Raw genomic sequence first — 24,986 nt, 5'->3', positions numbered from 1 at the left:
GTCACTTATTCATTATTGTTTTTAATTGGATTACATTTGACACTTGGAGTTGATGCATCTTGTCACTGTCTTTTTCTTTCTAACTGAAGGTGAGGTGATCTCCTGCCTTGAGAGTGCTGACGTCTTACAGTCTTTGGACTTGAACGAGCTCTCTGTAACATTAGATCTTTTTGTCCTGACGCCACCTCTAGAGATTGAAGTCATGGCTGATTTCCATCACAACAGGTGAGTCAAAGATGAGTACATATTTTTTCAAGGTCAATTCTTTTTTTCGAATGTTTACTTGTTTTTATTACAAACTGGCTCAGACTTGAATCAAAAGAGTAAAGTCCACACACAGGTTCAATTTAGTTACTGAAAATATATCAAAACCCAAATATAACTAGGTTAGCTAGCTAGTCTAAACAGTTGTGTAATGTGTGAGGGTAGAGTGTGATAGAATGACTTGAATATACTTAAAGAACAAACACATAGCACCATGTTGTCATGAGTGAGAGAGAGAGAGAGAGCAAGTCAACATCCCTCCAAAGTACGTTCAGACCAGTCCACACATGTGAGTTGCATCCACTCTGACGGCGCCTCACCCACTGTCTTCCTAAATAGACTTAACAAGTCAACCTGCCAGGGGTAAGATGCTACAGGAGAGAGCCGTCTAAAGTTTCATTCAGTTTTACCTCAGTCAAACTAAACTTATAGTTGGGGGGGCACATTGATGAAATGAGTCTTCTTCATAGTGTGTTTGTGTAATGTCCATACATACTGTAAATAACGGAAAGGACAACAAAATACTTGTGATTATAGGACACATGTGACAGTACTATTAAATAGGAAACGAACATCATTCATTCATTCATTCATTCTCCATCGCTGCTTATCCTCTTAGGGTCGTGGGTTTGCTGGAGCCTATTCCAGCGGTCATTGGGGCAGGGTACACCCTGGATAGGTCACCAGTCTATCGTAGGGCAAATACACACAGACAGAGATCTCAGAAACTCTTAATTGCCCTGAGATATAATAGGAGTGTGACTATTTTACCTAAGCTGCATGATGGGAGGAAACCAGCTCACCCGTTATTGTTTGTTATTGCATGGACAAAGGTAACGCCTTTTTGAACTCACAGTTTAGCAGAATTACATGACATTGTGTGTGTTTTCAGGTACACCTCAGAGAGCAGCATGTCACTAAACCGTTCCCCTGGTCAACCCTCCTCCTATCGATCCGACGAGGAGTTGATGACAGTGTTTCTGAGGGGAGTCGATGGGTGAGTTTGGATCACATTGAACTTTTAGCTACGGTCTCTGCTTCTGTATTGATACCTGTCTTGTCTTCATACAGGGTCTCTGGAGATCAGTTGTCCAAACTCCCACTTCCTCATAAGTTGGCTATTCTGGCCACAATGGATGAGGTCAGTCTTTTTCATGAGTTGCCAAAGCAGCAACAAAACAATTGCATGAGAACAGAAATATGGAGAATGATCAGTCACAAAATTTGATAAAATATTCTGAATCAGTCTATCTAAAATGTGAAGAAGCAAGTAAGACGTTGAATGATGAGACTAATTTTTAGTTGTCTGTGTTTATCTCAGATACGCTGGCTGCTGGAGGACGAAATAGTTTCTGCCTTGCGTCATTCTCGGGTCATCAGCTCAAGCACACTGCACAAAGTAACTGACCATGTTTTGCGCTCGAGCGGCAGATCGCACTGTCACTGCGAAGATGTCCCACTTCAGTTTGTCTTTGGACCTGAACAGTCTCTGGAAAAATTCAAAGAGGCAAGGAGTCGTGTGTGTGTGTGTGTGTGTGTGTGTGTGTGTGTGTGTGTGTGTGTGTGTGTGTGTGTGTGTGTGTGTGTGTGTGTGTGTGTGTGTGTGTGTGTGTGTGTGTGTGTGTGTGTGTGTGTGTGTGTGTGTGTGTGTGTGTGTGTGTGTGTGTGTGTGTGTGTGTGTGTGTGTGTGTGTGTGTGTGTGTGTGTGTGTGTGTGTGCACCTAGCCTGTTTATTTCTCTTTTAAAAAGTGCTACATTTGTGAGGGACATGCATTTGTGGGATGAGCAGCAGAGCTGAGTCTGTGGGTTGCACCAAATTAAAAATTGCCTAATCTTTTCTGACAATGCCAAACAGCTTTTTTGTGCTGTTGACTCTTGTTTGGTGGATTGGCTGATGAAACAAGACATATGGGCAATTTAACAATTTATTCATTTAACAAACAGTAGCCTGGCGCCTCCTCCTCATGTTGGTCACCAGCCTGGACACACACTGCTGTGGGATGGCATCCCATTCTTCAACCAGCATTTGTCAAAAATCAGCGAACGTGGTTGTGTTGGTGTTGGTCACTCTGGCACGAACAGCATGCCCATGATCCCACAAGTATTCAATGGGGTTGAGGTCAGGACTGCTGGCAGGCCATTCCATCCACTCCCAAATTCTGGAGGTAGTCTCTGATTAACACCGCTCTGTGGGCACGAGCGTTGTCATCTTGGAGGATAGAGTTTGATCCCAGACTGTAGAGATATGGGATTGCCACTCGTTGCAGAAGTTCATCTCGAAGCTCAAAACAATAGCATCAGCAAAAAGCTGTTTTGCATTGAAAGAGAAGATTTGGAAAATATTTCATGGGCATAAACACAAATCGCAAAATTTTTTACGGGCGTAGCTCACATACTCGGGTAATAAACAGGCTTCCAACAGTGTGAGATCTATTGCGAAGAAGCATTGTTACAAAGAAATCTACCAAACACAAATTGCATTACTTTTTGTGCAATGTTTATGTCTATTATTTATTCTTTCGAAATGTCACCCTATAACATGATTTAGTTCTGAGAATGGTGTGGCAATATTATATGCATGGTGTTGTGAGAAAAAAATGTACCCTAAAGAAAATATTTTACTAATTGTTCATGTCATAATAGCATTTCAATTTGGGACAAGTACTTTTTGCTTTTTATTGCATATTGTTGTCACATGCATTACTAGCTGTGTCCTTGAAGAAATATGGTTTCACAAGGTCAAATCTTAAAGATATTTGGAATTCACCAGGACATGGTGAATGCCAAATATCTCCAGAATGCTACAATTTAAACAATATTGCTTTAAACAGACTTTTTTAGTTTAATCTATTACTGGTACAACTCTTCTTTAAACAGTTTCCCTTTCAAATAAGAGCACTTCGCCAAATAATAATTTATACACGACAGCATGAATGGTTGTACATAATGATGTATATTTGATTATAACCACCTATCTACTTTCCGCAGGAGTTCCGAAGAATGTCTTTGTCTGGTTACATGCTAAATAGAGAACAAGATAACTTCTGCTACGTGTCCCTGAGTCGACTGCACCCACAGAGGATTCACGCCAACAAGAGGTTGCCTGAGAGTGTTTCAAACCCTTCACAACAAACCTCTCCCTGCACTGCTGGAGCACAGGTGGAGGACAGTGTGATAGAAAGTGAAGTGGAGGCAGACAGTGAGGTCAGTCACCATCCATTTTTGAATTTATTTCTTTCAAGTCCCACTCACAAAATGGTACAATCAATGTTACAAAAGAAAATGTTAAGTACAGACTTGAAAACAACAGCAGTATGAACATAGCAATTGTATAACATAGCATAATAAAAACAACAAACAAAACAAAAAACAAGCTGAAGCAGGGAGAGAAATGGAGCAGAATTAGGGGAGGTTGTAGGCTGTGGATGGCATTTTTGGAGTTTTTGAAAGAGTCCAGAGATAAAGCATTTTGGATGGCTGAGGGGAGAGCTTTTCAGAGGGTGGGAGCAGGGGTACCCAAGGCCCGGTCTCCGAAGGTACGGAGTCTGCTGTGGGGAATTGAGAGCAAGCCAATGTCTGTGGACCAGAGGTTCCGACGCAGGGTGTATGGGAGAAGGAGGTCGGAAAGGTACTGTGGGGCAAGGGTATGGACGGACTCAAAGGTAAGGATTTTGATTTTATAGTTGATGCGGAACCGAATTGGAAGCCAGCGAAGGTGGATAATGGTTGGGGTGATGTGTTGTAAGGGCTTAGTGCGTCCAGAAATTTTTCATAGGGTGAGCCAGATGGGGCTGCTGAAAATCTGCAGTGTGTGATGATGAAGGCGTGGATAAGTGTTCAAGCGACAGAGTGATGGTCGGTGTCTGGGCATGTTTTTGAGGTGAAAGAAGGCGGATTTGATGATTGACTTGATGTGAGACTGGAAGGAGAGGGTGGAGTCCTAGATGATGCCGAGGTTGCGGACTTCAGAGGATGGGCAGATGGAGCAGCCGTCAATATCCAGGACAAAATCTCCAACCTTCTGGAGCTGCGTCTTGGAGGCCACAACCATGGGCTCAGTTTTGTTATTGTTCATTTTGAGTAGATTGGCTGACATCCAGGTTTTGATGGCGGGAGCAGAGTGGATGGTTTGGTGCTGAGGTAAAGCTGTGCGTCATCGTCACAGGAATGGAAACTGAGAACGTGTCGGCGGATGATCTTACTTATGAAAAGGAGGTGCCCAAGCACAGAGGCTTGAGGCACGCCTTGGTTGACTGGGGCTGGGGGGCAGTGGGAGTTGCCGATGTCGACAGACTGTTTCCTGTTTGAGGTAAGATTGAAAGCACGTGAGAGCAGTTCCAATGATGCCTAGGTGGTGAGATAAGCGGTTGAGGAGGAAAAGGTTCAGGAGGATGAGTATACGGATGTGTCCGGCGTCAGCAGTGATGAGGTCATTGGTGATTTTGATAAGGGTGGTCTCGTCACTGTGGTGTGCTCTGAAACCTGATTGGAGAGTTTCATAGAGCTCATGGTTGGACATGTGGTGATATAGGTAGTTGTGTTGTTCAACAGAAATGGCAACAGAATAGCAACACAGCTGAGAAACATGTTTGGGTTAATGCAGTATGTATTTATGGGGGGGAGTGAGATCACATCATTTAACACAGAATTTCATAATTATATTGCGAAAAACTTCTGATCTTTATAAGGGGGGCGCGGAAGAAGAAGTTTAGGAACCACTGAGTCAATGGCTATGGCCCTTTTGATTGTTGTCATGCATCGTAGCTTCCTATTATCTTCTTTTTATTCCAGACAGTCATAGCAACAAAAACTAAATCTTCAGCTTAGTAATCAAAAAAACTCAAAAGTTTATTTAGATATTGCTTATTTTCAATGCAACTTTGTTCTCCTGCAGGGTGAGGAGAAGAAATCCATCAGTGTTGCTGCTAATGCACACGGAGATGCGATCACAGAAATCGGTGAGTCTGTCAGCGCCATGAAGCCTGAGGCAGAGGACACTGGCTTGTACAGATCAGTCAGCCAGGTGGGGGACAGATGTCAGTCTAGCACCCCCCGCTTGCAGACTGAGCACTGCACAGAGCCTTACTCACCACCCAAGACCTCATCTGAGTCCATGCAGTCAGTCCCTCCCAGTAAGTCTGCACACACAAGGATCACACAATCCAGCAATGACCAGCAATCACAGCCATGTTATCGTGTTACTACCCATCTTTGACATGCTTTAAGCTACAAAGACTGTTTAAAATCTATTCTATTTAGGGTAGTAATGTCATAGTTTTTGTATACACACCTATTACCCTTTAAAAAAAACTTTTTGGACACTCTTTTCAACAGCCAATCATGGAAAATTACCAATGACAGGCCTCCCTTTCAGATTAAGCCAAGTCCTCCTAGTCCTCCATCCTGGGACCGATTTCTCAGGCAGTCCTATACAAATTAAGCCCTGCCTGCAGATCAACACCGGAAGTGATGTGGATCATCTTTATGATCAAAAAAGTGTCTAAATCTAATTAAGGACATTAGTTCTCTGGTATTTGATAAACATAGTGTTTATACATTTAAAATTATATGATAACTGTAAAAATTCAGTTGGAATGAACAGGTTAGGCCCGTTCTAAACTTCTGAAGTCCTTTCCCTGTCCAAAGTGATACATCTATCAGGACTGGCAAACTTTTAATGAAAGGATCACCCTCTGCACTTTCTAGGGCATTTGTCTACAATTCATGTATTATTGACTCAGGATATGGAGGAAAAGAGCCCTGTGGGTGTGTGACCTATGGAGCTCATCAGTGTTCTGAGCTTCGATTTGTAGTGGTGATTGTATAGTAAGGCCCGAATCACATGTCAAATATGTTCATTCCTCAGGCTGTGGAAAACTCAGACCAAGTCGAGTCCAGAGCATCGTGTCCAGCCAAGGCAGCCTGGACTCTGACATGCAGGGTAAGCTTTGATGGGGGATTCAATTAGAAAATGATATCAAGGTTTGTTTATTAAAGACTTTCACAATATACAGAACACAAATAAAATACAAACAGCAAACCAATCCCGAATATACCACCCCACCCACCAGACCTGTACTACTGAGTTAACCATACAAGTTTGGTAGACATGGAGATGGATCAAAGATATACAGCAGCATTTTATCGGCAAACAGTGACACTTTATGATCTATGATCTCTCCTGGATTCCTTTAATACTGATGGATGTTCTCAGGGCTATATAAATAGTATAAAAATTAAAAAACCCATTTTTACTGTTCAAAGGCTTTTTCAGTGCCCAGCGAAAGGATTATTTCTAGATGAGAAAAATATTTGAGAAAGAATATTTGCAAGATGCCTGATTGATCAGGTGAGATGATCGATGGAAGGATGCGATCAGCTAGGATTTTTACATTGGTGTTCAAAAGTGAGATTGTTCATTATAATATTTATCCTTTTTTAATAAGAAAACTGCCTGGCGCGTAGTGGGTGGTGGAGTTGGACAGAAAAGATTCTGAGGAAACAATAGTGGGGAGAGTTGAGCATGAAATTTCTTGTATCGAAGTGGGTCTTGCCCTTGGCATCGGGGGAGTACATCAACATAGTCCTGGTAGTAATGAGGTTTTTCCTGGGGTTTTCCATTAGACTTTCCCGGTGCAAGGCCTCTTTGCGAGCAGTCAACCAGGATTTCTTTCTCCAAATGCAAAATTTATATAGTTTTCAAAACTGAAGCAGTGGAGCTTGACCCCGGTTCCTCTGCAACATTACATTACATTACGAGCATTTGGCAGACGCTTTTATCCAAAGCGACTTACATTACATTACCACCCTACGCAGAGGGGGGAGCAATTGAGGGTTCGGTGCCTTGCTCAGGGGCACCTCGGCAGGGGCTTGAACCGGCAGCCCTCCGGTTCCCAAGCGGAAGCACTACCCACTGAGCCACTGCCTCCCTCCACTGCAACCCCCTCAATATTATATAAACATTACATCTCCTCATCCTTCATTCCAGTTCTTCATTTTTATCTCTCAGATTAGCCAGCTAAGTTTTAAGGTCAGCAACCGTCTCCGGTAGTGCAGAGACCTAACACGACCATGTTGACAAACCTTCCTGATGGCGGCTTTCATATTAACCATGTCTGCTTTCAAGTCCAAGTCGGTGTTTGGTCACCATGATCCAAGGAAACTTGTGACACAGAGGCGTTGGGCCTAGTGCTCGAAGGACCACTGTATTTATATTTATGGAGCTTAGTACAGAGCTTAAGAATTCATGTGCCGATCACTTAAGTAGTTTGACAAATTCGACTGTAAAAGGTGAATAGTTTGAAGATTGACTGAAGTATTTCTGAAGGAATGAAGGAAAAAGGTTTGTGAAGATGAAAATAGTAATAGGATAGTATAAAACCAATCTATCGTAACGGAATTCAACACTGCACTCATAAGTATGTACATTGTCATAACCTGCCAAAATGTTAACGTAATAATTTTTGTTGTTTGCAGGTTATGATGGAGGCAGCAGTGACTCGGAGTGTGAAAGCCCCACTTTGGATGAGCAGGAGTGTCAATCACCACTGATGCCAGACTTCTGGTTGATTATTCAGATTCACCATGATAGAGTGAAGGTCTACTCCCATTCTAGGTCAGACTTAAAGATTTAGTAAAAGTCCACTTATGTCCTCACATACAGATTAAATCAAAACACATCCACATTATACATTTCCACACTAACTTAAATTTGTCTGCTCCTCTCCTGATTTCCCTGTCTCAAAGTACCTCAAGTGATACTAATTGCATCTTATTTTAACTAGGTGTATTTGTTCCTTTAACAAACTATTCCTAATCTGTAGAAAACTATTTGCATTTTACTCACAAGTGGTAGCAATTAGATACAGCTGCTACTGTGCTCTCTTCAAAGCAAAGCTCTTAAAAACACATGGCAAGTGGTGCAATTGGGATATTGCACCACACAAGTCCAAATTCAACAATAAACAGTAATACAGTATGTATAAAACATCTTGTCAAGATCTAGAAATGATTTTAAATGTGCGTACATTTCCACATCTGTGTAGAAATGTGAGCTGAACTGACTCACTATCTGTGGCTTACTCCAAAAATGTCTTGGAGGAACATAGAGAGTTGAATCCTGCCTTTACAGATATTGATATTATTGGCATACCTTTCAGTTCGTTCAGCAGTTTCTCTGGCGCAGGCGGCAATGTGGCACTTTGCAACTGTGAAGAGTCACAACCATTGAAGCAAACATTGTACATGACATTGCGCATATAGTTGTAGGATATTTTGGAGATCATTTTTTATATAGAAAGATGAGAGATAGAGAGAAAGAAGGACGGTTGTATTATCACTACTATTGTTGTGAGTCACAACCATTAATATAAGACAAAACATTTGGAATGTGAAAAAACAACACTAAACAAAACACAACACATAGGAGAACAACATTTTCTTGGTGTTGTGTTTTCTTAATGTTGTGTTTGGTACTTCAGGGCCGTCGCATGTAAATTTAGATCATCTGAATTACCTTTAACTCAAGCAACATGTATTCGGAAAGGATGTTCTTTGAAAGACAAACAACCCTATTATAATAAGATGATTAAGTTTTAAATGCAACTTACAAGACATCATCATTTATTTTGAAATGAGAACTTATATTGTACCACTGGAGTGTGTCTGTGAAGTTTTTCATCTTAAGTCGGGTTAGTTTTGATCCTAGTAAAAAAAGAGCTGTTAGTCCTAGCTGTGGTTTGTATGAGCAGATGAATACAAGCTATGAATGGACCCCATTTGACAATTGAGTTGTTCTATGTGTAGGAGCATCACAGAAGGTAAAGAAAACAGCACTGAGGATTTGGAAAAGAAGGATGAAGAGCCGGTGGCGCCTGAATACCTGCAGCTGCATCACATGGTGGTGAGGAAGATTGGGGAGATCTGCCGAATAGTCAATCAGGTAAAAACCACTTATGACACTGAGATCCACAGCATTTCCAGTATTTGATCACTTGCGGATTTGAATTTGAAGTGGATGGTCTATAATTGTAATGGGAGGTTTATTTAAACAGTGAGAGACAGAATACCAAAAAACACATTAAAATCACATTATATTAAAGTTATATATTGATTTGAATTGACTTCTGAAATTTGTGAACTAAGCCGTTGCTGCTCTAACAGACTAATTTGAAGAAGAAATTAAGAAAACCCTCATAATCAACTAAAGCCCAGTTTGTTAAGATTACATAAACTTTCCTTTAGATTATTGTTTTATTATTGCATGCTCAGGTAGATCATACAGTGTTTTGACCGTCACCATGGCTGTTGGTAAGGACCAGAAGCTAACTGTAACTCAAAGTGCACAAGTTTGGTTAGGCCACCTAACGTTGAAAACGATCTACCTGAGTGGATCATGAACACGCATTATCAAAAATAAATGCATCACAATTCAATAGTAAGCATGTTTAAACCTTCATTTGTTTATTTGTGAGAAAGTTGATGCATATGGCGCATGTCAATCAAGTTTGCTGACACTGCAATCCAAATTTGACTAGTGGAAAGCCTAACCCTAATCCTAACCCACACACAATTATCTAACCTGGCATTTTCAGCTCATGCATATATACTGTATTGTGGCATACATACAGACTTCAGCCCTAATCCTGTATATGTGTGGTGTAGTTCATTGTGCATTGCTAATCTTACTTACTACACCTGCACTTACTTACTCACTGGGTTGATACCTGTGTACTTTCTAGCGCATGCTGCTGCAAGACCTGCACGACAGTCTCGTATGTAACTCTCTGCTTGTGGCTGAGAGCGAGGAAGAAATCTGGAAGAACGAGTCTCTGTACAGACAGAGGATGAACACTTCAGATGGTAAGTCTGACACTCAAACAAAAACAACTGAATGAATGAAGACAGAAATCCCTGAAGAGACAAATTTCAATCAATTTAGAAGTTGCATTTTTCATGCCTTTTCTCTGCTGTGTCTCTGTGGAGTACAAAGCATACTAAAATACATACATTTGGCATGTATTTTAGTGTTTTGTAAAGGCATGAAGTGACAAACTGTGAAATTTGGACTTGATGCAGTGGAATCTGAGGCATTTTGTTGTATTATCATACATGCATGTATTTATTATTTATGCAACGTGCATGAATAATTTGCACACGGTCCATATATTATTTTTCTGTAAAGTATCTAAGGCTTCCATACAGCATGAACATTTAACAAAAGGGACAAGGAGAAGCAAATATAGTACAGGGACATCCTCTTGAGTAGGTTTAGAACAAGAAACTATCAACTTCATTTCAGTTTCTAAAGGCATTTGTATTTGTTCTTTCAGTCTTGTGGATTTAGTGGCTTGTCATCAGTGTTTGTGGAATGCAGTGTTGTTGTGCTGCTTTTTACACCAGCACATGACAGCCATGCAGACTGACAACCTAGATTGTTGATTCTCCTGGCTGCTGCAACGATCATTGTTGGAGTGTGGACGACAGTCACTGGGGTTGGAGTCCCCTGTGGCCAGGTCTGGATGGTGATGACAGTCGATTGAGGTTGTCCTTTCTGCTGTAACATTCATTGGAGACTGAATGGATGCTTAGTCTCCGGGGAGGGATACATTAAACACATTTCATTAATATCTCATTATCTGTATATGTTAAGTAAAGGAACCTTTGTAACGTTCTGGAAGCTTCTGGATCAATTGTAGTATCAGTTGTGTCACATAAATACATCTTCTCACTCCTACAGTATTATGTTCTGCCACAGATTACACCACAGAGGAGAGCTACCAGCCCAGAGACTACTTGGCTGCCACCATGCAGTTCATCCCTGGACATTTTGCTTGTGATGTGGTGTGGAAGACAATCATTCACATTCATCCACGCCTCAAGATGGGGCCCAACATGGGGGTGCAAAGGGGTGAGTGACACAAATGCAAACTTGTTTCTTTTACAGTGGCATGCCCCCCAGGATTACTCAGGGCTGTTTTAGTGAACCTCATACAGAGTAAATCTTACTGACAATCACTTGTTTTGTTGATGCGCCGAGGGCAAAACTTAATACAAATTTTGAATATTAGTTTACATTTTTATCATGCTGGTTGACAATTTCCGCGCATTTTGCATTTGACCCTGATCCAGTGTTACATGTTAGCAGCCAATCATAAACAAATGAACTACTGACTTTTCATCTATTCACAGTTTGATAGAGAGATGAATAGATGTATAGTCAGAATACAAGTTTAAACTTGTCATACTGACCTAAATCTTCCAGATTGATCTTTTATAATTCCAGCATATCAAGTTACTTATTTTTTTGTTGATCTTTCTGGAGCAATATTTATCTTATATTTCTTCACTCAATAGGACAGCATACGACTGAGCTCATATACGTCACCAGGGTTAGTAAATACAGGCTTAATGAATGAAATTGGGGACCCCAAATTTAGAGTCCCTGAGGTTAATTTGTGTTGGCTTCAGAAATAATCCCATTAGAATCTGATGCTGCGACAAGGCAAAAAATTGATACATTTGATAGCATTTTATTTGAAAATTTGAGTTATAAATCCCAGAGTGTTATTTTTTATTTTGATTTAATTCAGTATAGTTCTTGTAATAGCTGAAAGAATGCACAGAATCAATACAGTACAAGATTCAATTTCAATTTCATTGTGTTTCAAATGGCTCTAGCACATTGTTATGAGCTGTGCTTAGTGGCAGACTCTAAAGAACTCACACCAAAGCCATTAGGTGACAAGTACTGACAATTTCACGGAGTACTAGCAAAATAAGCCTGTCACAGAAATTATTTGATGCTGTGCTGTTCAAATGGCTTTAGCCTATCTCTCATTCTGCCTTTGATCCTCAAACAACTCAAGGTTTGCTCCCGTTGAAATGAAACCACTTACTTGTATATGTGACGGTTAAAGATCTTGCCTGGAGTGAAGTATCATGCTGGAATTTCGGTACAGACTGACAGTTGTAAGGACTATGGGTGTAATGAAATCCTCTCTCTGTTAATGCCTGTAGCTGTGTAATTTCGTAGACTGAAATATTCTTTGTATAGCCACAAACATGCAAAAGACACAAATGGGGTCTCCTGTAAAACACATGAGGTCCTTAACTGAGTGTTTAGCAAGATACAGGTTGATCTCCAACCCAATGACATTTACAGCTTCACTTTGCCAAGAGCTCTCTTCTGTCCTGCCATACGTGAATCTGCAGTTCATACTTGATTCTCTTTAGGAATTTCAGCTGACACATTGCATGAACATTGATTCTGTGTTGCTTACAAAAAATACAACTCCAAGATCATGCGCATTTCCCCTGAGGGTTGCACTGCACTATGAAGCAAGGTTTGCCAAAAAGGGGTTAATTCTTTTTAGAGCCGTCTGAACAAATCCCAAGTGCTGCTCTTATTGCTCAACAGGGATTATCAAGAAATAATTATTACTATTATAAGGGTAATTATTATTATTAGTATTATTCTGTTTTCTAGTAAAGAATGGTAAGTGCTTGTCTCATGTGTCTTTTATTAATACAGCTAGATTTATTCAGTGAAGAAGCTGTTAACAATATGTCATCATGTTTTGTTTTTCTCTCCCTTCTGTAGCTATTCAAGCCCTGCGTTCTGTGCTGAACTCTTTCTGTGTGGTGAACAGGAAGAATGTGTTTGTGTACCAGGAGCGTACAACTAAATCAGTCTTCTACCTCAGGTAGCCTTTTTTGGGGTTTTTTTTCTGCTTCTTTAATAGAATTCATCTTTTGAAACTTTGTTTCAGCATCTGACCCAGTGAGTTTTGAGGAGATTATCCTGTCGGGGAACAACGCTCAGAGACATTCTTTCTGCAGCCGCACATCAGAAAATGTAACGTCTAGTTCAGGGGTGTCAAACTCATTTTTGTCCGGGGCCATATTCAGCCCAATTTAAACTCAATTGGGTCGGATAAGTAAAATCATAGCAAAATAACCTGTAAATGGACAACTCCAAGTTTTCCCTTTGTTTTAGTGCAAAGAAGTACAAGTTCATGTTGCAGATGTTTACTTTTATTTAACTATCCTTTTTCAAAACATAGTATAAACAACCTGAAATTTCTTTAGTAAAACATGTCCAAATTCAACAATAATACAGTAATACAGTATATATAAAACAACTTGTCAAGATCTAGAAATGATTTTAATTGTACGTACATTTCCACATCTGTGTAGAAATGTGAACTGAACTGACTCACTATCTGTGGATAACTCCAAAAAGAGAAGAGAAATGATAATAAATAAAAGAAGAAAAAGGCAAAACGGTCAAAGACGTTTCCAGAACAAACACGCAGCATTTACTTAAAAGTACCAAACTGGAAATGAACGTAAAAGAGCTATCAAGAAAAACGATTTGAGAAGATTGTAATGCACAGAAAGCCGCTGACAGACGCAGATTACATGAAGGAATCAGTTACTAAAATATCAGAGGATCTATCCTCAGAAAATAACCATCGTTAAACGCTGATCTGACGCTGATGTGGCTTTGGGAAAGTTTGCAAATCACATAATTAACTCGGATGTCATCCTCTGACAACTTAAATGAGTGTTGTCTCATTCACACTTGAAAAAAACAAAAGGAGATATGTCATGTGAAACAAGTAAATGGTTGATGCAATATTTGAAGAAATACACTTTAATCTCACATTCTTCACCTGGAAATTAGTCAGAAAATACCCAATGACTTCCTTCTTCCTCCTTTCCTTTCTTTTTTCCAGACTTTGTGAAACATCACTGACAGGACAGTACTCTGACATGGACTGCAGCCTTCCCGTAAAACGATCTGCTGCACTTGCACGGAGTCAAGAACCCTTGTTTTCGGAGGACCTGGTGGTAAGATGAACAAAACACCACATACTTATTACAAAGTAAAGACGAGGCCATAAAATGCCAGTTTAGGAAGACAATTTGCAGGAAGATTTTTGGTGTCCCTGCAGTAATTCTGACCCCTGTGCTCCTCTGTGTCTTGTCTGATTCACTGATGTGGAGATAAACAACTTGTTGCTTCTGTATGTGTAACGGCTTTTACATTTATTTATTTAAAGGAGGAACAATGCACTTTTTGAACATTTAAAACAAATGTAAAGGCTTGGTCACCGTGGTTGTTCTCACCTGTAGTCCCCTCCCAGATGATAAAAAATAAACCTAGAAGTAGAAACATTTGTAGACATCTTTGGTGTGTGTGTCTCCCATTAGAGCTCCAGGCCTTCTCTGGATAGCTCTCGACCGGTTGGACAAGTAGACAAACACATCCTGCTACTGGTCCATGGAGTGGGAAACGCAGGTGAGAGATCAGAAAATATTCAGGGCTTGGAAAAATACAAGTTGTGGCTTTTGCTTATAATTGTATATGTTCATTACATTGAGTAGATCAAATATAGACAGTGGCATACATATAAAATTACGACATAAAAACAACATAAATTAAATGGCTTTGACAAAGCTATTAACAAAGCTTAAACTAAAATAAAACATTTGTTTTCATCACTCACACATAACTATATGCTGCCAATCTAAATTCCTGCATATGTGGTTCTGGTATTTTGACAAGAAACTCACTTCAAACTCAAAGATCATCACAGGCTCCAGCCTTCTTGTATTGGCCAGGTCACTTTAATTCTAAATCTAGAACATTTTCCATTTTATATATTAGAATCAAATTTTAACCGACTAATGTTATTTTGTTAAAAATGGTAGACACCTTTTCATAGTAACATAAATGCTAATTCCAACCAGTATTACTAGTAAATGTCCATTCCAATTTTGATGATGTTGAATTCTTTTATAGATGACTTAGAATCTTATATACATCATTTGAATACCCATTAGCTAATTGTCAGAGGGGATTTAACCTGTGTACTCGACTGAATCTTGAATTGTTCTTACCCCTGCACTTTATCCCAATCAGCTTCATGGTTTGGTTGATCTGCATAAATCCCGTCAACGTTTTGGCAAACAACATTGCTGTTCGCTTAGAAATTGTATTATTTCTGAAAATCTAAATGTTTCATTAAGGATATTTTTTAATACTTGGCACTCTTGTAAATATATCCATTCATCACACTCCAATACTTTACCTGGGATTGTAATCTCTCTTGATACTGAAAATGCATGTTGCAGGGTGGAATGAGGGTACTTATTTGCAGTGTTAAAGAAATTTGGCGTCGGAGAAAGATTCATGACCTTGGCTAGATTATTATACTCATCGCCACAACCCATTGTTCAAATCGATAAAATTACATACGGGCATGGTTTATTGACTCTATTAATTGTATCTGCATTTGTTTTTATTGAACTGTGATTGTGATGAAAAATTTCCAATTCACACACATTCTTTCTTTCTCAACCTTGTCAAATTAAATACACAGCTAGGATGCATACTGATAAATTCTTTCACAAACATACACAAACTACACATACTGACTGATATGTTAAATGCCATTATATTCTGTTATTTGTAGTTGTACTTTTCACTCAGCCAGGGTGGGTGTGTGAATGTTTGGGCGGGAGGGTTCCTGGGGTTTAATTGTTTTGTTTACCAATCAGTTGTATGAACTGCCAGATTCCCATTAGAAGAAAGGAAGAACCCTAAACCTCACCACAGGTTTTGTCATTTTCTATTCAGGTCCAGAGATCAAAGATGAGCTTGTCAAGGTCCTACGCAAGCGCCTGGATGAGACCACTTTGGATATAATCACTGTCATGCTTGTTAGAAATTGTAAGCTAACACCAGCTGATGTGGAGGTAACTTTCTTTCTTGTCTCAAAAAGGAAAAAACTTGTTTTAGAGCAATGTTTTTCAATGTGATTTTTGACTTGTTGGTGTTTATTTTTGCATTAGTATTCTCTTAGTCTCTGAGGTGCTTACAATTGAATGATTATGCATGTCACTCCCACATATTCTGTCCTCAGTTTATCCAGCCATCAGGCTCTCCAGCTACTGAGGTGATGGAATTCAGCCTGCCCTACTATTGTCTTCCCTGGCTGTCTGCAGTGGCTCACTACCTCAGGCAAAACCTTCTCATCTTCCTGCATCATCCCAAGTACACGGACAGCAATATTGCGCACCACTTTAAGGTATAATCCAGGAGACAAAAATATTCGAAATGCAAAATGTATCCTTTGGTTAATCTGAAACTGCTTCATGGCTATCCATCAGAATACTAAATTACAAGTACATACAGCTGTGCTTAAGTTGTTACAAATAAATCCTAGACCTGTTGCTCCCAGCTCCGCAGAAACCAAAGTCATTTTGACATGTGTCATTGAATTGTATGAAATAAATTCTGGCTTGTGTGGTTGGTTTCCAGGGGGTGATCACCTCTTCTGTTCTCTCTGTAGCACTACTTCCATTTGAGCAGTGAGTTGTCTGACGGTGATATCTACCTCTACAATAAACCTGGGGGCCAGGGGACAGGAGGAAAAGGTAATCACAGTCGCAGTCATTTAACAGTTTTGAATCATGGTTCCATCGAGACTAGGAACGAGTAAACTGATTCAAGGTGCATTTCCTCCAGCTCACCCTCAATCTGCTTTGTTGATTGCCATTCCCCAATCCCAACTCGGCTCCACCCAGGCATCCCCTTGTTCCAAATGGGATTTTATTCAATACTAGTTGTGATGAGTTAGGCCAAATTCATGTGCCAAAGGATTGCTTCTCAAAGTAGACAATGTCACAACAGCAATTGCGAGAGGTGGCAGTTGGTTGCTGAGGTGAGCTGTACTCATCTGTAGATATATTGGAAGATAAAAGTGTAGATACTTGTGGAGTGTTCAGCTTAGTTGCAGCTCTTTTCTTTGGCACTTCTGTCCCATTGTTGCTATTATGGAAAATGCTGACAGACCTGTTTCCCATTTTTTACTCCAACAGTAAATTCAGAACACACAAGTTTGTGTGCTCATTTTAAAACCCACACAGACTGCTCTTCTTCTGTATTCACTCTTTGCAATTTAGAATAATGCCCCTCCTCACTAACCATTGCTTTTTAGATAAAGCACGAGGCAAATGAATGAGGCAATACCTCTCCATACCGCAGCAGCAGAATAAGTGTCCAGATAACAATACGGCCCCATGTGTTTGTATCCATGTTATCTGTCTGTTTTCACCGAGACAAGTCGCCCTTGTTGATGTTTTTGATCTGCGCCGCTTCACACACTAGTTAAGTGTTGTGTTAACATTATCCTGTTCGGCTCCCAGACTGTGGTCGCGAACACAGGGGAGATGTTGATGTTCTTGGGAAGTTGGCTGCTTTATTTTCATCAATCTCTGGAATACTGTATTCTCACTGGATTATGCAATGTAGGAAAATTACATCTAGCTCAGAGTTTTCCTCTTTTCACCTTATCCTGGATCCGTTTAAGCAGGCTGGTATTTTTTCAGCGATCCGTCCAAATTTGAACCAATATTAGACGGGCCGCATTATAAAGCGCAGTGGGCCACATGTGGCCCGCGGGCCGTAGTTTGCCAAAACCAGCTCTAGAAGGTAGAAGGGTTTTCTAGGGATTGGATAAATTGAGTTTTTATGATTTGTTTTTTCTGGCAATCAGTATCACATACAGCTCAACCTGGAGCTTCAGTCTAGCACCTTCAGAGTCAGAATTGTTTTCGGTGAGCACTCCCCAGACTTTTTTACACCGCAAAAGTTCCATTTATATAATAACAAATATACTATAACACCTTGTCTTAACTGATGACCATGAAAAACCATATCTGCCGTCTGATACATGGTTTGGTTAATGCCAGATGCAAAGTCACGTCAAGTTTATTTGCATAGCCCAATATCACATAAAATGTCTCAAAGGGCTTTACAAACCCACAACATGGGGACAATTCCCGACCCAGCCCAAAGCTCTCAAGGAAGACAAGGAAAAACTCCCGAGAAAACCTCAATGTATAAGGGAAAAAGGAAGAAACCTCGGGGGAAGCAATTCCATGAGAGATTCCCTCTTCACGAATGGCTAGGTGTGCAATAGGAACTTCCAGTGCAATTATACAAAGCTCAGTGTTCATTTTTGCCCCATCCATAGCCTATACGACAAAAAATGTCTCTCCAGAATTGTCTGATCAATTTTTAAACAAAACAATGTCAAATTTCACATCTGTAAACTATTGGGTCACTATATATTTGCTCACTAAAAAAGTACTGATATTGTTATTTGGCCCACAACTGCAGTATTTATCAATTATTTTCTCTGTTTATGAGTTCACTTGAGTGTCCCTTCATGGCTGTTTTTGAGAGGTTTACGGAATTTGAATTGATTAAAGCACATTGGATCAGCAGAGTGGACAGTCTCTGAAGGCTGACTGTGACTTGCTGACACAACGGATTGCTGCTCTGAAATATTTAATTGCATGCTTTTGTGCTAATCAAAATCAAATTGGGTTTAGCCAACCAGCCAATTTATCCTCAATATTGGACAGTGTATGAGTGTTTTTAATCACAGCCATATTGATGTAATATATTTTGTCCTGTTGAGACAGAATTAAAAAAAACATTACTGCTCTGTTCACCTTCACTATGGCACAAAAGGTCATCATGTTGAGAGTTCTATGTTACTCTTAACATAAAAGAGCAAAAACTGTATTACAATTTGCTGCACCTCCATCTATATACTACAGCATTGTTGTTATTTCTTCAACGAAAGCACTTGAAAAGCACTGAAGTCATATGTACCACTTTGTTACTTGGTATGTACCACCTTCTGATGACCACTCAAAGGCAACATAATATTTTAGGTGTTAACGCTCCATGTTGAGCTGCCTCGGTGATAACCTGCTTGTACAAGCTGGTTAAAACTTTTATATTGAAGGTCTACATAGGAATTATACATAAGGTCAAAGGCCTGGAACAATGCCAGCAAAATGCACACTAAAATTCTGTTATTAAAACTCCATACATTCAACAATACAACCTGGTGTCTTGGTGGGAGAAAGGCAACTAACTATTGCAATTTGCATGTTTTGATAGTGTACTTGATTTTCTCGAGTTAAAGAAAAAACTTAATGTCCAGTGAGTTACAGCATCTGCTTTGCTAAGGAACGGTCTGATTTGATATTTCGGATATGGAAGTAAGCATCTCTTGTCAAATAATTAACAAATTAACAAATCAACAACAAATTAACAAATCTAGGATCTAAACCAGGGGGTCGGACACCTATGGCTGACAGTTCTGAGCTGACATTGTTCAACACGTATGCGGCGCTTTCTAGTATTTAACAGGCCTAATGTGCAAGGCACAACTACCTTTATCTTTGCAATTCATTGCTGTCATCAGAAAGAACTAGCTTCAGGGTTGAAATTAAGGCATTCATACTGGATGCTTTAAAATTATTTTCGAAACTATTTTAAACTTTGCTAATGGTGCTAGTGGTCCTAATACTATATATTGGGTGTCTTTCATGTTGGCTCAGGTACCATGTCGGAGCTGGTTCACCAACTCTTTCCACCCTCTCAGTTCAGAGGTATTACCATCTATTCTATATCCCCATTACTATCCCTTTTCTCATCACTGAAGCCATTGCTGTTGGCCCTGTGTGCTGTGCTCTTGGTCTGTTTTTATTTTTTAAGGTATCACTTTTCCTTGTACTTTCCTCTGTTAAGGCTTCTTTCAGTATAGCATATTACACATTGATTTGCTTTTTAATCCGGCATGGACCTTCAAGTTGCATGAAATGTGGTGTGAGCCAGTATATGCTTATTTTGAATAAACTGAAAACTTTCTAATTCAAGTAATTTTGTATAATTTCTTGAAGCAGCAATATTTTCAGGCGATTCAGACTCGGTGCAGTTGAGTGAGCCTTATGCATGTTTGACTTAGTTTACCAGTGTATTTAATGGCGTAATAGACCAGGATGTTTTAGGAATTACTGCTTTATCTCCATTTAGTAATATATTTGGTTTAAATTACTCTTTTGTCAGGTGGATGTGTGTGATTTCTGAAACTTATTTTTGCCAAACTATTTTTTATTGGCAATGGTTATATGATGCATAACTACTAACTTTCTACCATCATGAACATTTTTGGACTGACTCCTTTTAAAAAAAAAAAACAACAGTTTTGAGTGATTTGCTGTGCTGTGTGGATGAAAAAGCTGAAGTAAATAGAACAAGATGCACTTTCAAATGTAGGGTGGACATGACCAGAGACCTTTTCAAGGCTGGATCTCAAGACCCCTTTTCACAATTCAGGCATGTTCTGATCTGAACTTCTAGCATGAAATCCTCTCCCTTCTCTGATTGGTAGGTGAGGATGTTGCATCCTGTAGTATTCATGACAGACACGTCTAATCCCTCTAAAAAGAACTACATGAATTGATGAATTAATCCTGTGTAGTCCTTCTTTGGGCATCTTCCTGACTTAAGAAATGAGTGAGCTATATGTACAATTTACAGGCACCTTTTCAATCTACTGTATATGTAGGTTATAATGTGTGCGTGTTTTTGCAGCAGAAGTAGCATCTTTGCATGGGCAAGACTTACTTTGCAATTTCTGAAATGCCTCTTTGTTTTGGTCCAGCCTGCCTGTTATAGCCATTGTTCCTGCTGTAAGCATAGCACTGCTTACTAAACCACACAGCGCCAATGGGGACCTTAAGCAAAACAGAATAGTCAAATGTTAATATAAAGATCCACTCAAAACTTTTTTGGTTCTACTTTGTTCATTTTAACACCCATACTTATGTACCCATTGTGTGTCCACACAGGTGTTTTTTTTGGCAAAATTAGACCTCTTCTGATTTTAAAGAATGACGGAATGTAGCTGTAACTGGAATCTCCCTCGGTTAGGTGTTTTATCTGTCTGACTTTTCTTTCAGTAGCACTATCTCATGAATTTCCTCATTTGTTCACTGTCTTTTGTATAAAGTGGCTCCACATAACTTACTTTGCACCGCAGGACTGCTTGCCTTATTTATGTTTCCACCCAAGATTTGACAAAAAGCTGTGTAGTTCTGAAATCTGAAGCCAATACAGAAATGTACGAGGAACCCTCCTGGGAAGGACATAATGTATGCATTTTTAGGGATAGGGATATAGTCTTAATTTACAACTATACGGCCATATCCTTGCAAAGCCTAAGAAGTATCAGTAGTAGCAGCCTTTCAGTGTCACGTGATATTGATTGACATCACATTCCTGTTCCAAATCTCAGATGGGGAAAAAAACATTGACTGTTTGTTTATAGAAAGTGATCGGTGGTTATCATCCTGACTCTTTTATTGGATATGCTGCATCCGTGTGCTCAACAGAGTGGTATATACCAAATGGACAAGACAGCTAAATATTTTATCTAAAAAATACCATACATATATTGATAACAAAACTTAACATTAATCAATGTGGATGCCATTTTTCTCTTAGCCCATAGAGTAAATAAGTTACCAGTTAACTGTTGTATTATCAGGAATCCAGAGTTCATGACTTGTAAATACGACTTCATCAACTGTTCAATTGCAGTTCGCAAAATTGGTACTCCCCAATTCCCAACACCACTCTAAAGCAGCATAAGTTTCAGCTTGGAAAGTGGTGAAATCTGCCAAAATCATTGATAATGCCTGTGTGGATCTGCAAGGCCTTCGCATTTATACTGCCATCTCAGAAGACAAATGTGATAGATCTGCTGGAAAGGAACCCCATCATTATATGATCACAATGTGTTTGCCTCATTGGTACACTGTTAATGATGTTCATGTTGATGTGTCGCAGTATTTATGCCTCAGGAGAAAGTTTTTAACAAACAAAGAAATTCCCTCCCCTGTATTCAGGTATTGCCTGCATTGCACTGTCATTTGTGGATGAACAAGGTCGGCCCATTCAAGTCCCTGCCCAGGACTCTGCCGCTCTAAGCAGACAGGAGAGCTGCACCATTCCCCTTCAGCCAGACCATTTTGCTGAGCTCACAAATGTGGTCAAAGTGGATACCATGAATCTTTACTCAGGTACACACACTCTTCTCAACAACACTGAGCAGATATAGCCAGAGTCTAACCAGCACCAGTGATCAGTGCTAGTTATTTAGAAAACCCTGTATTATGTACAGTAGTGGGAATGCAACACACACATTCCTCCACTTCATATTCACCATTTTCTAAACTGCTGTTAATTGCAACCAATTCATCACCTAGAGCAGGGGGTGAGGAACCTCAGGCCTGCGAGGCTGTTTGATCTGGCCCGGGAGACACTCTTTCGATGATGTCACATTAACAATTATACTGTGATTCTAATCCCCCCGTCAGATCGCAATGCAAATTTTGAATCGCCGCCGTCAACAAAATGTTTGGGTTCAACCGCTGCGCAAATTTCTCCTGTTGTTCAAATGCGAGTTATTGATAGCTTATATTTCCCCACTAGAAAGCCCATTGTTATACCAGTAACATCCTTCATACAGTATTTCATTATTGTATGAAGTTTCTTTCTTTTGTTGTTATTGTTTTATCTATTTGTTTTCAAATCAAATAGTTCCATAGCCACACTAATGCTGTCATCCTGTTTCATAACTTTACATTTGTTGTGATCATTAATAACTGCCCATATATAAGATTATATACACTAAAACACAATATCTCTCTATCAGCTGGTCTTTTGACAGAGCCACAGCTTTGTGTCCGGTTTGACATCTGGGAGCAAGGCAACGTCAGCCCACTACAGCTCAGTGATAAGTTGCAGGGGGCGCTACGTCACGCACTCTGTGATGTCATAATGGAGCTGAGAGTCCTACCCAATCCCCTTTGTGTGAGGGGCCTCTGCTCTTCTGCAAAAGCTTTGATAGAAGATGGTAAGCCAAACACCAAATTTGTAGGCTCCTTTGTTTACCGACTGACATTTTTAATAAATCACAAATTTGTGTCGGTAGGGATTTAAAATTATTTATTTGTGCGACATGTTTGTAGTCACCAATTTTGATCGTGATCACCTCTTCTTACATGGATCTCCAGGACTTTTGCTTCCTCTGGCAGAGGTGAAAGCAGTGAAGGATAGCCCCTGGCAGCGCAGTGGCTCACGCATCAGTAAAACCAGCCCTACTCCCATCACCTTAACCCAGGCTTTAGGGAGCACCCCCATGATTGGAATCAGCACTCCTGAGTCCACCACACCCACAGGCAAGAGCACCCGCCGGAGCTTCTGGGATATACTGGTGAGTTCCACCAAAGGTTCATAAAACTTTTATAATGGTAAATGGTACACTACTTAAAATCTACCTTTTGTTTTGAAAACTGTAATACGGTTCTTTATTGGGGGTGAACAGGTTAAGACCTAGCTAACCACAGAGGACAGAAGTCTAGGTGAATTTATATGTATAGCACATTATCATACAGAGAGGTCATCCAATGTTGCTTCACAGAAAATAAAATAAAAGAAGCATCTAAACCGACATAAAAGAAAAAAAAAAAAAGGGCTCAAAAAAATACAAGCTAAAAAGAAGACTAGATAGAATAGATAATTGTATGAAAGTGCAAAATTAAAGATTCTTTTTTTTTTTATTACAGATTTGATGTGGTCACTGAAACTAAGATACCTGTCCATTATTACCCCTAGAGTTTTGACACTGGTTTTAACGCAATCTGTCCCTTTATTGTACAAATGAATAATCTGTTATTTGCAGCCGGCCCTATTTCCAGATATGTTCTGTAACCATCTGTTGTTGTGGCGTTCATCACCAGCCATGCTTATTCTGTGACCCCCAAACCCCACAGTTGGCTAACTTGTTGTCTCATAAACATTCCAAATGGGGTCCGAACCTCAGATCCTTCTGTCGTGACCTGCAGATAAGATAAGATATTATTATGTTATAATGGAAGATCATGGAAATGCCAATTTAGTTGCTTTGCGCTGTGGTCACAACAAATGATCTCAGCTCAGGCATCGCTTGACGGTTTTATGGATCACTTCTAAGGCATGTCTGGATCTGGCTTCAAGCTACATTTGAGGTAATAGTAGAAGTCATCACAAGCCAGTGTGTTGGGCAATATCTTCAGATGATGCCCTGCTGCTTGTTCCCATGTCTAAGTAAATGAAGTAGAGGTTTTGCAATGATGTCCCTCAGACTGAAAGAAATAGTGAGGACATCAGGATAGCAAATTGATTCTCAAAATTCGAAACACTTTCAGATTTTTAGATAGTTTTGCCTTGTCTTTTACCTTTTTATATTTTATAGTGTTTTGGATTTCTGGTTTGGTTAGTATTTGTACTTTACTGATGAAAGGGGATCAAACGGGTTACTATGGAAACATATGAATGCTTTCAGGCAGACCTTTGAACTATTTACTGACTGAAGCCATTAGCAGAGTCATTAGCAAAATGGATGTTATTTGTGATTGAAAAGGGACTAAGGTTTCTTCTGTGTTTTTGCAGAGCAAACCAGATTCATCTGAACTGGGCAGCCCAAAGACAACGGACGACATAGTTCAAGAAAAGGGGGAAGAGGGCCGAGCAGCTCGAAGGCGACACAAGACAGAGAATGTTAAACAGCAGTGGAGCCAAGAGAAGGCTGCGGAACATGAGCAGGCCCAGAGGTTTGGAACAAAACCTACCAGATTATCAAACTGTATTATTGACACCACTCTAATCGTATAACTATTTAACAATGTTCCTGCCCACTTCCAAGATCTGTTGCTTGCTCACTTTCCCAAAAACCAAGACAGAATCAAAAAGGCAAATTCTATTGCCATCTTTAAATGAAGACTTTTTTTCCCACTACACTTTG

The 24,986-nt window shown here is 39.8% G+C and overlaps 1 protein-coding gene across 7 annotated transcripts in view; it reads left to right on the top strand.

Moving 5' to 3' along the window:
* The window catches only part of szt2 (SZT2 subunit of KICSTOR complex), an 88,664-nt gene that overhangs the window by 33,349 nt on the left and 30,329 nt on the right, over window positions 1-24,986 (top strand). For all 7 annotated transcript variants that reach the window (XM_076141562.1, XM_076141563.1, XM_076141564.1 and 4 more), the window contains 21 exons: window positions 90-225; window positions 1,157-1,261; window positions 1,336-1,405; window positions 1,586-1,771; window positions 3,253-3,468; window positions 5,159-5,396; window positions 6,131-6,205; window positions 7,741-7,879; window positions 9,070-9,205; window positions 10,005-10,125; window positions 11,021-11,173; window positions 12,866-12,968; window positions 14,004-14,118; window positions 14,482-14,569; window positions 15,911-16,029; window positions 16,197-16,361; window positions 16,626-16,710; window positions 22,048-22,221; window positions 22,857-23,057; window positions 23,218-23,417; window positions 24,635-24,795. In XM_076141562.1, the coding sequence (XP_075997677.1) occupies window positions 90-225; window positions 1,157-1,261; window positions 1,336-1,405; window positions 1,586-1,771; window positions 3,253-3,468; window positions 5,159-5,396; window positions 6,131-6,205; window positions 7,741-7,879; window positions 9,070-9,205; window positions 10,005-10,125; window positions 11,021-11,173; window positions 12,866-12,968; window positions 14,004-14,118; window positions 14,482-14,569; window positions 15,911-16,029; window positions 16,197-16,361; window positions 16,626-16,710; window positions 22,048-22,221; window positions 22,857-23,057; window positions 23,218-23,417; window positions 24,635-24,795 (2,986 nt within the window). The remainder of the gene's footprint in view (window positions 1-89; window positions 226-1,156; window positions 1,262-1,335; window positions 1,406-1,585; window positions 1,772-3,252; window positions 3,469-5,158; window positions 5,397-6,130; window positions 6,206-7,740; window positions 7,880-9,069; window positions 9,206-10,004; window positions 10,126-11,020; window positions 11,174-12,865; window positions 12,969-14,003; window positions 14,119-14,481; window positions 14,570-15,910; window positions 16,030-16,196; window positions 16,362-16,625; window positions 16,711-22,047; window positions 22,222-22,856; window positions 23,058-23,217; window positions 23,418-24,634; window positions 24,796-24,986) is intronic.

This window comes from Genypterus blacodes, unplaced genomic scaffold (genome assembly GCF_046128005.1).
Source record: "Genypterus blacodes isolate CSIRO-AG114 ecotype Tasmania unplaced genomic scaffold, CSIRO-AGI_Gbla_v1 ptg000019l_1, whole genome shotgun sequence".
Taxonomy (NCBI): Eukaryota; Metazoa; Chordata; class Actinopteri; order Ophidiiformes; family Ophidiidae; genus Genypterus; species Genypterus blacodes.
The sequence above is the reverse complement of the archived record's forward strand: the minus strand, read 5'-3'. Positions and strand labels throughout refer to the sequence as shown.